We start from the raw sequence: 16,774 nt of genomic DNA, 5'->3' as shown, positions 1-16,774 counted from the left end.
AACTAACACACTCACCACCATTATCACCCCAACCAGTGGTAGTACTGGTGGTAGTGGTGGTGGTGGGTGGGAAGAGAATGTTGCAAGTGGTCGAGGGGGTGGTGATGGTGAGGAGAGTTGGTGGTGAGGGAAGAGGTTGTGTTTGTGGTGCTGTTGGTATACCTATGACTGGTTCCAAGAGTTTGTCTTCCCTCACAGCCCGGCCTGCGGCCAAACTATTGATTAGATTGCCTGTTTAACCAGGCTGTTGTTGTTAGTGGCCAGCTGGCCGTGACAGCCCTCACAGCCTTGTTGATCAGACCCTTCAAAGATATTTCCTCTTAAAGACTTCTGTTGTTCTGGCAATATTTCTGATATCTACTAGAAGGGTAACATTGGACCACGGATGTTGATACAGTGTTCTCTTATTGTGACCGTATCTCTCCACTTTTACAATTCCTCCCATATTCTCTCTAATACTTTGTATGTTACTGTATAGATTTTGCAACAGGCTTTAAGTGGATTCCTAGCACTTTGAGGCGTCCCTAGTAGTTTAGATGTTTCATTGGTTCTATGCAAAAGGTAACGATCGTTTCCTGGTATATATCACCTGCCCTGAACGGGGCCGTCAACACAACAATATTCTAAACGACTGCTACGGCCCTGTGCTGTACTTTCTACAAGATTGATGGACTGAACACATCGAGTCCAGACTGAGGGACTGATTACTTCAAACTCCTCCTCTCCTTATACCTTCCTGCTTTTTATAAGACTGATGAAGCCACTGTGTGGCGAAACGTTTCTTCAATAAAAATTCCCATATGTTACATAAGTGTCTCAATTCTACACCTATTTTACTGCTAGGTGAGCAGTGACAGCAGGTATAAGGTAACTAACACCCAGGTACCTACTTACTGTTAGGTGAACATGGACAGCAGGTGTCTTAAGGAAGTACGTCCTAATGTTTCCACCTGTACCGGGGATCGAGCCACGGACCTCAGTGTGTGTGTGCTGAGTGCGCTACCAACCGAGCCACGGTAGGCATCACCCACTATTTACCTCCCTTCCCCCGTCAAAAAAAAAAAATCACAGAAATATTAATCTCGTGCACTGTGTACCATATGCCTTATTAATCTGATTATTGAAATCTGGTGCTTACCCTCGTGCACAGGATGTGCACCTGTTCACGGTCTAGGAGCAAGCTGGTGCCCCGGGGGCAGGATGAGAGATCCTGCCCCAGGGCGCCACGGGTGAGGAAGGATACCACACATATCCTTCCGTTGAAGCAGCGCAGGAAGATCAACCTCGTTCAGCACGTCTCGCGCACCCACACATTCACGAGCTTCGTCAGTACCACGTTTCGCTCACCAGGGGCTTTATCGATGCAATATTAAGCTTACCAATTCTGTCAATACGACGTCTCGACCACCAGAAGCTTTAACAGTCCGTTATGATGCTCACTGGTTCTGTCAAACCAACGTTTCGCTCACCAAGAGCTGTATCATTTCAATCGATGGACAGATACAGCTCCTGGTGAGCGAAACATTGGGTTAACAAAGCTCTTAGAGAGCAAAGCGCTATTATTAGAGCTCCCAGTGAGCAAAACGTTGGAAAACGTCTGATTTACACGAGCGGAAATGAGTATTACCAAGAGTACTTCTGAGATTGCTCTAAGATCGATCAAAGATCGCTGAGATTGCTCTAAGATCGTTCTAAGTTGCTGAGATTGCTCTAAGTCGATCAAAGTCGCTGAAAGTGCGCTAAGATCGAGCAAAGTCTCTGAAAGTGCGCTAAGATCGAGCGAAGTCGCTGAGAGTGCTCTAAGATCGAGCAAAGTCGCTGAGAGTGCTCTAAGATCGAGCAAAGTCGCTGAGAGCGCTCTAAGATCGAGCAAAGTCGTTGAGAGTGCTCTAAGATCGAGCAAAGTCGTTGAGAGTGCTCTAAGATCGAGCAAAGTCGCTGAGAGTGCTCTAAGATCGAGCAAAGTCGCTGAGTGTGCTCTAAGATCGAGCAAAGTCGCTGAGAGTGCTCTAAGATCGAGCAAAGTCGCTGAGAGTGCTCTAAGATCGAGCAAAGTCGCTGAGAGTGCTCTAAGATCGAGCAAAGTCGCTGAGAGTGCTCTTAGATCGAGCAAAGTCGCTGAGAGTGCTCTAAGATCGAGCAAAGTCGCTGAGAGTGCTCTAAGATCGAGCAAAGTCGCTGAGAGTGCTCTAAGATCGAGCAAAGTCGCTGAGAGTGCTCTAAGATCGAGCAAAGTCGCTGAGAGTGCTCTAAGATCGAGCAAAGTCGCTGAGAGTGCTCTAAGATCGAGCAAAGTCGCTGAGAGTGCTCTAAGATCGAGCAAAGTCGTTGAGAGTGCTCTAAGATCGAGCAAAGTCGCTGAGAGTGCTCTAAGATCGAGCAAAGTCGCTGAGAGTGCTCTAAGATCGAGCAAAGTCGCTGAGAGTGCTCTAAGATCGAGCAAAGTCGCTGAGAGTGCTCTAAGATCGAGCAAAGTCGCTGAGAGTGCTCTAAGATCGAGCAAAGTCGCTGAGAGTGCTCTAAGATCGAGCAAAGTCGCTGAGAGTGCTCTAAGATCGAGCAAAGTCGCTGAGAGTGCTCTAAGATCGAGCAAAGTCGCTGAGAGTGCTCTAATATTGATCTAAGATCTCTGAGATTGCTTTAATATGGATCTAAGATCGGTGAAAGTGCTCTAGGATCGATCTGAGATCGCTTCTAGATTCCTCTGAGATCGCTTCTAGATTGCTACAAGATCGCTTTGAGCACCGCATCCCTCCGGACACGTACGCACGCACTAACGCATATGCACGCAAGTGTCCGCGCATGCACGCACGAGCATTTCCTTTCCGTGCCTGAGGGCGGGATGATCCAATGGACCATCCCTTCTCTTCCTGTTTCCTCTCACTCTTCCTCCTTTTTCACTTTGTCCTCAACTCTTTCTCTACTCCTTTTCCCTTTCCTTGACTCCTTCCAGCTTTCCTCTCTCTCTCTCTCTCTCTCTCTCTCTCTCTCTCTCTCTCTCTCTCTCTCTCTCTCTCTCTATACATAGCAAAGGCTCTCTCTTTCCCATACTGGATAGTCATTCTTTTTTTTAGTGAGCTTAATGTTTTGATGTGTGAGGCTGCATGTCGTAAGAGAGCTCAGGAAGCTTCTGAATGACTCTGGCCGAGTTGGGACTGAAGCACACAGTACCTAGGTTCGAATCACCGTCCATTCTACAGGTCATTCTTTTCCGTGATTGAGGGCGGGATGGTCCGATGGGCCATCAAGTCGTTCATTACGACTTCTGAAGAGTTAGACACATGTGCAGCATCTGGGTATCTTTACTGTAGACGTTTTGCCATCTTTTGTATATAATTCTACTGTCTTCCAATTATGTCCTTGAATTTGTATTAAGCCATTGGATGGCGAAATGTCTACAATAAAGATACCCAAATGTTGTACTTGTGTCTAATTCTTTCTGTACTAAATGAATATAACTACGACCAAAAATTTTAAAGGGATGGAGGGGTAAGCCAGTGAAAGGCCTTGGTCAGATGACCAAAAGCTCCAGCTGGGGTCATATGACTAAGACCCGCGTCAGGAAACACTTGTCCTGTTTCCTGACAAACCTTACCTACTCTAACCTGTCTAATTCTTCATCTTGTCGGTATTGTATACCATTCATGTTATTACAACTTCTCTGGAGTTTACAGATTATATGGAACAAATAGGTACAATACTGTGACTGGAACAACACACAAATAACCAACACATAGGAAAATGAAACTTATGACGACGTTTCGGACCAACTTAAATCATTAACTAGTCACTATTTAATGCTCCAGGTGAGACCGAAACGTCGTCATAAGCCTCAGAGATTCCGGCTGTTCCAGGAACTCCGATCATTCCAACAACTCCGGCTATTCCAGCAACACCAGTCTTTCCAGGAACTCCGACTGTTCCAGCAACACCAGTCTTTCCAGCAACACCAGTCTTTCCAGCAACTCCGACTGTTCCAGGGACTTCAAGAATCTACAGACTCCAGTCTCTGCATCAGTAGCTTCCAGCTGTCTCTTACATCAACAAAGGCGTGGGGAAACACCTCCACCTCCATACCACTAAGAACAAAGAATGTGGAAACCCTCAATTGGAGTCCCCAAAAAAAAGGGGGAGCAAGACTCGTGACAACTTTCAAAGTGGGTTGACTTCATTAACCAGGCGGCCATTACACCGTCCGCTGGTCTTAGCCAATCAGGCTGCTACCAACCTCTGACGTCACACTTGCTTTAACCAATCACAGAGCTCCTCGCCTCTGACATCACGCTCATCCCGCCTACTTGGAGGCGGGAAACTAAAAATGCCAGAATTTCCTCAATTATTTTTTTATATATAATAAAAATGCATTCCATTATAAATAAATGAGGGAAATCTGACCAAATCACAAATTACTTTCCATAAATTAAGTAATCTGTGTTATGTAATTCTTGATAAAGATATTTAGTAACGCAAAACGGAGAAATTGAAGAGAAATCCAAGCAGCAGCAACTAGTAAGAGAACTAATAATGTCGGTAGAAGCATAACGTTATTATGCGCGTTATTCGCTACAAATGAAATGTGCCGTGTATCAGTGAGCGGGAGTGCGCGAGAGAGTGCGGTGTCGGCCTCAGTGCGCGCACAACACATGCGCTGGACCGGGATTTTTAACAGCTGGTAGAATACCAGTGACTAATGTGCTTATCTTGTAAGATTGTGTGTCAGGTATTGCGCAGCTTGTGTTTCTAACTTTGTGTGTTGAGAAGGACGCTAAGATTCTCCTTCTTACGAGGAATCTTGACTACACACCGTCACAGCTGCTGGGGTAAGCTAAAGAACCTCCGATACACTTGGAATCAGGGGCGGACCTGTGTTTCTGGGGCCCTGAAGCTTGAACAGCTGTGGGGGGCCCTAAAGCTTGTACTGTTAAAGGGGCCTTGAAGCTTGAACTGTTATGGGGGCCCGGAAGCTTTGAACTCTTATGGGGCCCTGAAGCTTTGAACTGTTATGGGGCCCTGAAGCTTGAACTGTTATGGGGGCCCTGAAGCTTTGAACTGTTATGGGGGCCCTGAAGCTTTGAACTGTTATGGGGGCCCTGAAGCTTTGAACTGTTATGGGGGCCCTGAAGCTTTGAACTGTTATGGGGTGGGCCCTGAAGCTTTGCACTCTTATGAGGGACCTCGTACCCAGCAACAACTAGCCTACATACTATAAAAACGTTTTAATTATTCTAGCTGTTATTTGGTACTGAATTACACTATATTAATACCATTAAAAAGAGTTGCCCTTCTTATATAGAAGACCCAAAATTTTATAATATGGACTAAAGAGGCTTCTGGGGTCCCATCGGGATTAGGGTCTCTGAAGCTTAAGCTTTATTAGTCTCATAGTAGATCCGTCCCTGTACTTGGTATGTTGTATAAATATTTTAGAAAATCGACAGTTTGATAATGGGTCGATAGTCATTCAGTTATTGAGTGATGACGAGGCACAAGAGCATCTCTTGGGGGATTTTTATTGTGGAGAAGTTTCGCCTGCTCAGCAGGCTTCTTCAGTCGAATACAGATAGCTGAAGCAGTGGAGAAATAATTTTTGAGGTGGTCAGTCCCTCAGCCTTGAAGAAATAGTTTTGAGGGGGGTCAGTCCCTCAGCCTTGAAGAAATAGTTTTGAGGGGGGTCAGTCCCTCAGCCTTGAAAAAGTAACTAAGATGGTCAGTTGCACAGCCTTGAAGAAATAGTTTTGAGGGGGGTCAGTCCCTCAGCCTTGAAGAAATAGTTTTGAGGGGGGTCAGTCCCTCAGCCTTGAAGAAATAGTTTTGAGGGGGGTCAGTCCCTCAGCCTTGAAAAAGTAATTTTAAGGTAACTATGTAGACGTGTAGGATGTTGGCAGCAAAAACCTGACACACATTGGGTCAATGTTTCGGTCTTTGAAGTGCTTTATCAGAGCGAAACGTTGACCCAATTAAAAGCTTTCTCTGCAACGTGTCTTTTCCTCACTACTGTAGCTAGCATCCCATTTGCACCCCACAACAGCTTGCTTGATCAAACAGCGAAGAAGTCTACTCTTCAGTGTAAATAAACGGTATAAAATACCGAAACGATAAAGAAACACGTTAGGTAAAAGGACAAGTGCAACTAATGTGGCATTTTACTGTGGCAACGTTTCGCTCTCCTGGAGCTTTATCAAACTGTTACAAACAATACATGGACACAGAGGGTATATATAGGCTTAGAGGTGTAATACTAGTGGTAGTAGTAACATTAATACTAGTGATGGTAGGTGTAATACTAGTGGTAGTAGTAACATTAATACTAGTGATGGTAGGTGTAATACTAGTGGTAGTAGTAACATTAATACTAGTGATGGTAGTAGTAATACTAGTGGTAGTAGTAACATTAATACTAGTGATGGTAGGTGTAATACTAGTGGTAGTAGTAACATTAATACTAGTGATGGTAGGTGTAATACTAGTGGTAGTAGTAACATTAATACTAGTGATGGTAGGTGTAATACTAGTGGTAGTAGTAACATTAATACTAGTGATGGTAGTAGTAATACTAGTGGTAGTAGTAACATTAATACTAGTGATGGTAGTAGTAATACTAGTGGTAGTAGTAACATTAATACTAGTGATGGTAGTAGTAATACTAGTGGTAGTAGTAACATTAATACTAGTGATGGTAGTAGTAATACTAGTGGTAGTAGTAACATTAATACTAGTGATGGTAGTAGTAATACTAGTGGTAGTAGTAACATTAATACTAGTGATGGTAGTAGTAATACTAGTGATGGTAGTAGTAATACTAGTGGTGATAGTAGTAATACTAGTGGTGATAGTAGTAATACTAGTGGTGGTAGTAGTAATAATACTAGTGGTGATAGTAGTAATACTAGTGGTGATAGTAATACTAGTGGTGATAGTAATACTAGTGGTGATAGTAATACTAGTGGTGATAGTAATACTAGTGGTGATAGTAATACTAGTGGTGATAGTAGTAATACTAGTGGTGATAGCAGTAATACTAGTGGTAGTACTAGCAGTAACAATATTAGTGGTAGTAGTAGTAATACTAGTGGTAGTAGTAGTAATACTAGTAATAGTAATACTAGTGGTAGTAGTAATACTAGTGGTAGTACTAGCAGTAACAATACTAGTGATAGTAGTACTAGTGGTAGCAGTAATATTAGTGGTATTAATACTAGTGATGGTAGTAATACTAGTGGTGATAGTAATACTAGTGGTGATAGTAATACTAGTGGTGATAGTAATTCTAGTGGTGATAGTAATACTAGTGATGGTAGGTGTAACAATAGTGGTAGTAGTAGTAATGCTAGTGGTAGTAGTAGTAATACTAGTAATAGTAATACTAGTGGTAGTAGTAGTAGTAATACTAGTGGTGATAGTAATACTAGTGGTAGTAGTAGTAGTAGTAATACTAGTAGTAGTACTAGTGGTAGCAGTAATATTAGTGGTAGCAGTAATACTAGTGGTAGTAGTTATAGTAATACTAGTGGTAGCAACAGTAATACTAGTAGTAATACTAGTGGTAGTAATACTAGTGGCAGCAGCAGTAATACTAGTAGTAATACTAGTGGTAGTAGTAATAGTAATACTAGTGATAGTAGTGGTATTAATGCTAGTAATAACAGCAGTAGTAATACAGTCGACTAGTACAAGAGTTCAAAATGTTAGTCAAGCCCATTGCTTAGGAAGCATAAAATTAGGCAAATAATTTTGTTAGTTGGTCACAAACAGATCTGTTTGTGACTTGATAAAGACCACTGTGTGGGCGAAACATTGTCAATAAAGGGACACATTATACTGCAGGAGCACAGAAAAATCCTCGACATCAATCACAGGCATCTTACAAGTGTTTGGAAACAGTAACAACAGAACGCTAAAAATAAATTGACAAACGTTCATGACATCTCATGGAATTTTAATCAACAAAAGAAAGTTACCATGAGTGCTATTATCTTAAATATAACAAATATTAATGGTCACTTCTTCGCACATATTCTGTATTCTTTTCAAGATTGATGGACTGATTGCATCGACTCAAGGCTGAGGGACTGATTACTCCAAACTTCTCCTGTTCTTCACCATTCTCCTTTGTATGGACTGACGAAGCCACTGTGTGGCGAAACGTTTCCTCAAAGATACCCCAAGTGTTGCACATGTGTCTAATTTATCAACTTGTTGGTTCTCGGAACCATTTATCCACAGTAGAAGAACTCTTGTGGGCCCTGAATGCCCTGAAGGCTCGATCCTCTGTTCTTTGACAGTAATTCCCAGTAACTTCTGGAAGTAATATCTTCCTATTTTAGTATTTATCATTTTTAAACAAATTTATAGTCTCAAACCTGACTTAACGTAATTATTTTAGGTATATTCTAATATATATTTTTTTGTTATTTTCAGATTCTCAAAATGTAGCATAAAATTTTTCATTCTGCTTATTCGGCAGAAATTACCCTTGCTTTTTTTAAGGCCAAACTCGCCAGGGTGGGCTTATAATAAATAAATATATATATATATTATATAACACATCTAATAGATTATAGATATATATATATATATATATATATATATATATATATATATATATATATATATATATATATGAAAATTTAGATATCCGCAGATGTGTATGAGAATCTCTTATTTTGCGGATGTAAGAAATTGTGCGGATGTTCTACGGATGTTGATGCGGATGTAAAAATTTTGTGCGGCTGTTCCACGGATGCGGATATCTGTTTGCAGTAAAATGCTGATGCAGATGTGGATGCGGATGTAAGAAAATTGTGCGGATGTTCGGCGGATTCGGATGTCCGATACATCACTAATATATAAAATTAATATTTGTGTTTTATTTTGAATTTACACGAGTCCAAACTTTGGAAAATTTAATAAATTCTTGGCATGAAGAAACAATAAAATTTTGAATCCTCAGTAGGTGTTAAAAAATAATATAAATATTTCGTATAAATTATTTAAAATTTGGATATTTCCTCTTTTAAGTTTTCATAATTTCTTTAATAATTATGGGCGAGAATCCGAGGACATTGCCTAGATTTGAAGGGTTTTTGATTCAAGGAATTGGAGCTTGCCTCCCTCTCCTTGGATCAGCCCTGATTACCTCTCACGGGTCTAGCGTTTCCTTCTGAATATAATAATAATTAATATTAATAATCATAATATAGAAATTAATAATAATGCAGAAAATAATATAAATTAACGTACTCTGAGACAGTACTAACGCACTATACTTTATAAATAACGCTCCCTTATAAAAGTAACGCAACATTGGTTATAAATAACGCAATCTGTGTCTCTAGCATCTCTGTGCCTAACCTTCTCTCTGGATATCTTCCTGTTTCTATGCCTATCCTCCTTCTATGACTATTCTTCTTTTCCTGTCCCGCTATTGCTCTTCCTAACTTCCTGTTGCTCCTCTTATCCTGCTGTCTCTCTCCTTATCCTCCAATTTATCTCACTATTAATCTATATCTCGGTAATCACCTGGGACTAGTCTTATGACAGTGACAACTGGAGTGTATGTATAAATGTGTGTGCGTGTGTATGTGTGTGTGTGTGTGTGCGTGCGCTTTTTGGATAATCATCTGTCACTTGCGGTCGTGTGCACGCGCGCGCACACACACACACACACACACACACACACACACACACACACACACACACACACGCGCGCACACACACACACACACACACACACGCGCGCACACACACACGCGCACACACACACGCGCACACACGCACCACAAAACACAAAACCGACTTAAAATACCAAAACTTCTAAATGTTATAATGAACGAGAGTCGTCAGAAGAAATACCTCAAAATATCTACAAAGAATTGCCAAACAATGACAAAACATCGTAACTGGCAAACAGCCGCACAATCACAAAGAGAATTACTCCCAATTTGACCTAATGGGCAGATTTACTGGAAATTTATTAATGGGTCCTGAATCACCAGAATTGGTCCTTGACAGCAATTGCAAAACGAACACCACTAATTGGCTAGATAAATTGTTTAACTAAATGCTTTATTTTATAGGAGCAGACCGTAAGAGTTTTGTGTGTGTGTGTGTGTGTGTGTGTGTGTGTGTGTGTGTGTGTGTGTGTTTGCTCATTTATCTAGAAATTACTTAATAGGCGATATACTACAATTGTTCACTACCATACCTGACAGATAATATAGAAATATATATATCTTCCCATTTAGTTCTAGACAGCAGGAATGAGGTTCAAGATGATCTAGTGTGTACTATACTCGCTGGGATCTTTATAAAATTTTATGAAGCTAAATTCTGAAAGTGGGACACCACGAGTATAACGAGTCATGTTCCAATTGTTCGGAGCTTCATTCCAGCAGTAAAGAATATCGTTTCAGTTCTTAGAGGCTTCGTTCCAGCACCTCGAGGTCTCCTTCAGCAGTTTGGAGTGCCGTTCCTGCAGTTCAAGGTGTCCTTCCAGCAGTTTAGAACTTAGTTTCATCTCCTAGAGGCTTCGTTCCAGCATTCTGAGGTCTCGTTACACCAATTCGGAGTGCTGTTCCGCCAAGCAGCAGCAGCACAAGGTTTCGTTCCAGCACCTCAAGGTCTCATTCCAGCAGTTCAAGGTCTCATTCCAGTAGTTCAAAATCTCGTTCCAGCAGCTCTAGATCTCGCTGCAGCAGTTCCAGGTCTCGTTCCAGAGGTTCAAGATCTACTTCCAGCAGTTCGGAGGTCTCATAACTAACTTAGCTCTTTGGAGATTTTCAGGGTATGGGTGAGGTCAAAAATTTAATTACATTAATGTTATACAAGCCCGACAAATTGATTATGTAGGCCCATGTGAAACGCCTAGTTATCTGCATAACCTGGAGAGTTCCAGGGGTCAACGCCCCCGCGGCCCGGTCTGTGACCAGGCCTTTCCAGGACGTTTCCGCAACTAATCGCTTTTTTCAGTAAAGACTGTGGAACTGATTACTTCATCTTCCACTATTTCCAGTACGTAATCCCTGTATTGCCTTGGAAATAGCCACTGCCTGGCGAAAAGCCACCAAAATAAAGATACCCAGGTGTTGCACGTGTCGAGTGCATAAGAAAAACTCTACGGGATCTACACTATCAAATTCATGTTACTAAACCATCAACTGTGTTCCCGCTACTTGAATTTATTGATGATGTGAACACTTGCATCTTTACGTGCAAATCAATATGATAAATAATTTAACCTGTTTAATGCCTTATGGTTTCATGCACAAAAAAGTTCTCTATCCATACTTAGCTGGTCTCGCAGGACTCTCGTTAATTCATAGAAAGTTCTGTATCCATACGCTGTCTCCCAGAACTGTCGTTAATAGAGTTCTTCATCCATACGGTGTTTGATCCTAAGTTTGTTGTTTATACAAGAAAATGCATTATGATATATTTATATTAATTATCGGCAGTGAATTAGTGTATTATTTTTTAGACGAAGCGCTGAGTATATGTGGATGATTCAGTATAAGGAAGGATGGATGCTTGATTTTCCGTCCGTTAATTCAGAGAATGTTGGTGTTCAACTCTGTAGTGTTCACAGATTATTCTAACGAGTTTGCTTCTTTTCAGTTGTGTGAAGGTCGCCATGTTGGCGGTCATGTCTGGGGTAAAGAGGGAGCGTCCGCCCACGCCCACATCTCCGTCTCATCACCCCCCCACGACACATACACCCACGACCACGCCTCCCACGCCTCCTTCACCCCAACCACCAACCGAGCCTCTGAATTTTTCACGCCCCAAGCCGCTCTTGTCCGACCCTCCCATGCCGCCCACGAGTCTTCACGCCTGTTTGAGTATGGAGATGGCGCGGGCGGGTATATGTGGAAGCGGTGGGCGGCTTGGGATGCTGGGTGGTCACCCTGGGCGGCTGGGCGGCCTTGTGCCACCTCTCCTGCCAGCTTCATCACTCTTTCCACACTTACGCTTCAATCTTGGTCACGAAGAGGGAGAGGAGAGAGGACTGAAGCGACCGCTGGAGAATGACTTCGAAGTTCACCACCAGCTAGACCTGACCTCCCTGGAGGGCCAGCAGCGGCCCATGCGCCTCGAACCCCCACACTTGGAAGAGCCACGCAGAAAACAGCGAAGATACCGAACAACCTTCACTACCTACCAACTGGAGGAGATGGAAAAGGTGTTTCTTAAGACACAGTACCCAGACGTTGTAACCAGGTAAGTCTTACTTCTTGAACCCCATCGCTAGAACAAGGTCTCTGTAGACAGTTCCCAGACGTTATAACGAGGTGAACTCCGTCCCTAGAACAATGTTTCTGTAGACACAGTACCCAGATGTTATAACGAGGCGAACCCCATCCCTAGAACAACGTTTCTGTAGACACAGTACCCAGACGTCGTTACAAGTCTTACTCCTTGACCTCCATCACTAGAACCAGGGTCGCTGTACTCCACAGTCTGATCTGAGAAGTCAAAGGGTTATATACACTACAGAGGATCGAACCCCCGCTTTCCATATGTTTTCCCCACTACTTGACCAAGGTAACAAGACAGTCAGTGTCTAGCGCATCCCTATAAACAAAGTAATTATCGTATGTTAAGTTCTGGTATCTCACAGTCGGGTGGAGACTGCCATTGCTTCCTTATAGGAGACAGGAGGTTTGAAGCTCTTGGATTTTACACAGTAACATTTCTAATATGGTGGTAGAGGCTTGATCCTCCGTCCGTAAATGGCAAGATAAACTTGATGGTAACATGTCCCTGAAGCTCAGCCGTGAAAGTTTACACAATTTCTGTTTGTTGGGAATTTTTTGTTTAATGTAGTTAACTCTTACTTACCTTGAAGCAGTTCTGTTTAAGATTACAAGCACACACACACACACACACACACGCACACGCACACGCACACACACACACACACACGCACACGCACACGCACACGCACACGCACACGCACACGCGCACACACACACACACACACACACACACACACAGGAGGGTCAGGGGAGACATGATAACGACATATAAAATACTGCGTGGAATAGACAAGGTGGACAAGGACAGGATGTTCCAGGGAGGGGACACAGAAACAAGAGGCCACAATTGGAAGTTGAAGACACAAATGAGTCAGAGATAGTAGGAAGTATTTCTTCAGTCATAGAGTTGTAAGGCAGTGGAATAGCCTAGAAAATGACGTAGTGGAGGCAGGAACCATACACAGTTTTAAGACGAGGTTTGATAAAGCTCATGGAGCGGGGAGAGAGAGGGCCTAGTAGCAACCGGTGAAGAGGCGGGGCCAGGAGCTAGGACTCGACCCCTGCAACCACAAATAGGCGAGTACAAATAGGTGAGTACACACACACATATATACTCGACCCCTGCAACCACAACTAGGTGGCGTGAGCACACACACACGAAGCGAAGAGGTGAGGCCAGGAGCTATGACTCGACCCCTTCAACCACAACTAGGTGACGTGAGCACACACACGAAGCGAAGAGGTGAGGCCAGGAGCTATGAATCGACCCCTTCAACCACAACTAGGTGACGTGAGCACACACACACGAAGCGAAGAGGTGAGGCCAGGAGCTATAACTCGACCCCTTCAACCACAACTAGGTGAGTAGTGATGAGGAGTCACAGTTGTTAGGAAGTGGAACAGTCTGGATGTCGTGGAGGCAGGATCAATACATAGCTTTAAGATGAGATAAAGCTCTTGAAGCAGGGAGAGGATCTAGAGAGGACCAACGAAGAGGCGGGGCCAGAAGCTACGAATCAACCCCTGCAATCACAAATAGGCGAGTACAAATAGGTGAATACACACACACACACACACACACACACACACACACACACACACACACACACAAATGTTACGACTACCTTCAACATACAATATGGAAGAATATTCGACACCCACCCTTTTGCGTGTTTATAAGCGTGTATGTGTGTTTTCGTTATGTATACGTGTGCCTGTGTGCGTTCTTGCGTGAGAACACTGTGTACACACTTGTGTGTGTGCTTTGAATTCTTCTTAAAACACTTTTCACCTTTTTTACAGAAAAGTAATTACGGAGAATTAGAGTGAGTGAAGAGTGGCAGATCTGTGTTAGGGCTGTAATTATGAGTATGTTATTGCAGTAATTATTTAAATAAAGTCTACAGAAAGACCCAAAGCCCATTGAAGATATTAAAAGATATATATAAGTAGCAGTTTTGCGTTTTACTACTTTGGTTCAGCTAAATTATATTAATCTATAATTTCATAGTTACCCTGGCAATAACTAAATTTAAGGAGAAAACGGGAGGTTTAGGTCTGGCAGAGCTGGCCAAATCGCTCCTTTCTGAGACTGGATTCACGAGTTTGTATATTATCGTGTTGCCTGGGAATTCTCACCGTGAATCGAAACTTGGCATCAAGTGGATTCATCTGTAGAAATATCCAAATGCATTCTTATTCAATTTTGTGGGGCCTGGTCCCAAGGCCTTTCTTGTAATCATATATTTTTGGCTACCATCCACAGGATGGATATGAGGTGCACAATAAACTAGCCACTACCATCCACAGGATGGATATGAGGTGCACAATAAACTAGTTACTACCATCCACAGGATGGACATGAGGTACACAAACTAGCCACTACCATCCACAGGATGGATATGAGGTGCACAATAAACTAGCCACTACCATCCACAGGATGGACATGAGGTACACAATAAACTAGCCACTACCATCCACAGGATGGATATGAGGTGCACAATAAACTAGCCACTACCATCCACAGGATGGATATGAGGTACACAATAAACTAGTTACTGCCATCCACAGGATGGACATGAGGTACACAATAAACTAGCCACTACCATCCACAGGATGGACATGAGGTACACAAACTAGCCACTACCATCCACAGGATGGATATGAGGGGCACAATAAACTAGCCACTTCTGCGGCAAAATCTAATCGTGCCATAGTCGGACGTCTAAAGACGCAGTTCTAATGATCTCTTAGGAGCAGACAACATTTTGCCCGTATGAACAATAGAACAAAACTTAAGATGAAAAACCTGACTGGCGAAACGTCTTCATAAATATGCTCAGGTGTTAAACATGTGTTTTAGCCTTCAAGTTGTCGGTTTAAAAATCACAGAACGGTGTGGGATTCGAACTCACGGCGAGAGTGTTTTAAAACTCCAGCCTATTAATAAATCACATTAAAGGGCGATGTTAAAAGTCATTTTAAACCAAAATTCTTTTTGTCAAGAGATCGAGACTTCAAAATTGATACCTGGAGTTTACCTGGAGAAGGTTTCGGGGGTCAACGCCCCCTCGGCCCGGTCTGAGACCAGACCTCGTGGTGGATCAGGATCTGATCAACCAGGTTGGAAGTTTTTGCTTTGGTTCTACGGAGATAAAAAATTTCACATATATAATTTCACTTTGTTTAGAGACTATATATAAACAAGGATTTCTTTACTTACCTTTCTTTACTTACCTTGCTTTACTTACCTTGCTTTGACTGTAGTTAATTGTTTAATTTTAAAACAGACGAAACATCCAGGACTTTCACGAGTCTTAAAAATAACAATAGAAAAAAAAAGACAATACCGTGACTGGAACAATACATAAATAACCCGCACATAGAGGAGCTTAGACGACGTTTTGGTCCGATCTGGACCATTTACAAAGCCACACTGACTTTGTAAATGGTCCAAGTCGGACCGAAACGTCGTCGTAAGATCCTCTTTATGTACGAGTCGTATTAAGGCTTAGTTAAAACGAATTTCTCTCAATAGAACTTACCAAGTTTTGTACCACGACTTATTTAATATTAGCGTCTATCAATAGAAGTTAAAAGAGTCGTATAAAGCCCAAATTAATACGGACATCTATCAATAGAAACTACAATGGGTCGTAACATGTCCTAGTTAATAGGAAAATCTATCGATAGAAGCTGAAAAAGGTGGTATCATACCCCAGTTAATTCGATAATCTATCAATAGAAACTACAAGGGGTCGTAACATGTCCTAGTTAATAGGAAAATCTATCGATAGAAGCTGAAAAAGGTGGTATCATACCCCAGTTAATTCGATAATCTATCAATAGAAACTACAATGGGTCGTAACATGTCCTAGTTAATAGGAAAATCTATCGATAGAAGCTGAAAAAGGTGGTATCATACCCCAGTTAATTCGATAATCTACCAATAGAAACTACAATGGGTCGTAACATGTCCTAGTTAATAGGAAAATCTATCGATAGAAGCTGAAAAAGGTGGTATCATACCCCAGTTAATTCGATAATCTATCAATAGAAACTACAAGGGGTCGTAACATGTCCTAGTTAATAGGAAAATCTATCGATAGAAGCTGAAAAAGGTGGTATCATACCCCAGTTAATTCGATAATCTATCAATAGAAACTACAATGGGTCGTAACATGTCCTAGTTAATAGGAAAATCTATCGATAGAAGCTGAAAAAGGTGGTATCATACCCCAGTTAATTCGATAATCTATCAATAGAAACTACAATGGGTCGTAACATGTCCTAGTTAATAGGAAAATCTATCGATAGAAGCTGAAAAAGGTGGTATCATACCCCAGTTAATTCGATAATCTATCAATAGAAACTACAATGGGTCGTAACATGTCCTAGTTAATAGGAAAATCTATCGATAGAAGCTGAAAAAGGTGGTATCATACCCCAGTTAATTCGATAATCTATCAATAGAAACTACAAGGGGTCGTAACATGTCCTAGTTAATAGGAAAATCTATC

The 16,774-nt window shown here is 42.1% G+C and overlaps 1 protein-coding gene across 1 annotated transcript in view; it reads left to right on the top strand.

Moving 5' to 3' along the window:
• Window positions 1-4,584: 4,584 nt before the first annotated feature.
• LOC128702971 (homeobox protein aristaless-like 3) overlaps window positions 4,585-16,774 on the top strand; it is a 33,510-nt gene continuing 21,320 nt past the window's right edge. Inside the window, exons 1-2 of the mRNA XM_053797472.2 lie at window positions 4,585-4,820; window positions 11,614-12,216. Coding sequence (XP_053653447.1) covers window positions 11,630-12,216 — 587 coding nt within the window. The 5' untranslated portion in view covers window positions 4,585-4,820; window positions 11,614-11,629. The remainder of the gene's footprint in view (window positions 4,821-11,613; window positions 12,217-16,774) is intronic.

Source organism: Cherax quadricarinatus, chromosome 86 (assembly GCF_038502225.1).
Source record: "Cherax quadricarinatus isolate ZL_2023a chromosome 86, ASM3850222v1, whole genome shotgun sequence".
In the NCBI taxonomy this organism is placed as follows: Eukaryota; Metazoa; Arthropoda; class Malacostraca; order Decapoda; family Parastacidae; genus Cherax; species Cherax quadricarinatus.
The sequence above is the reverse complement of the archived record's forward strand: the minus strand, read 5'-3'. Positions and strand labels throughout refer to the sequence as shown.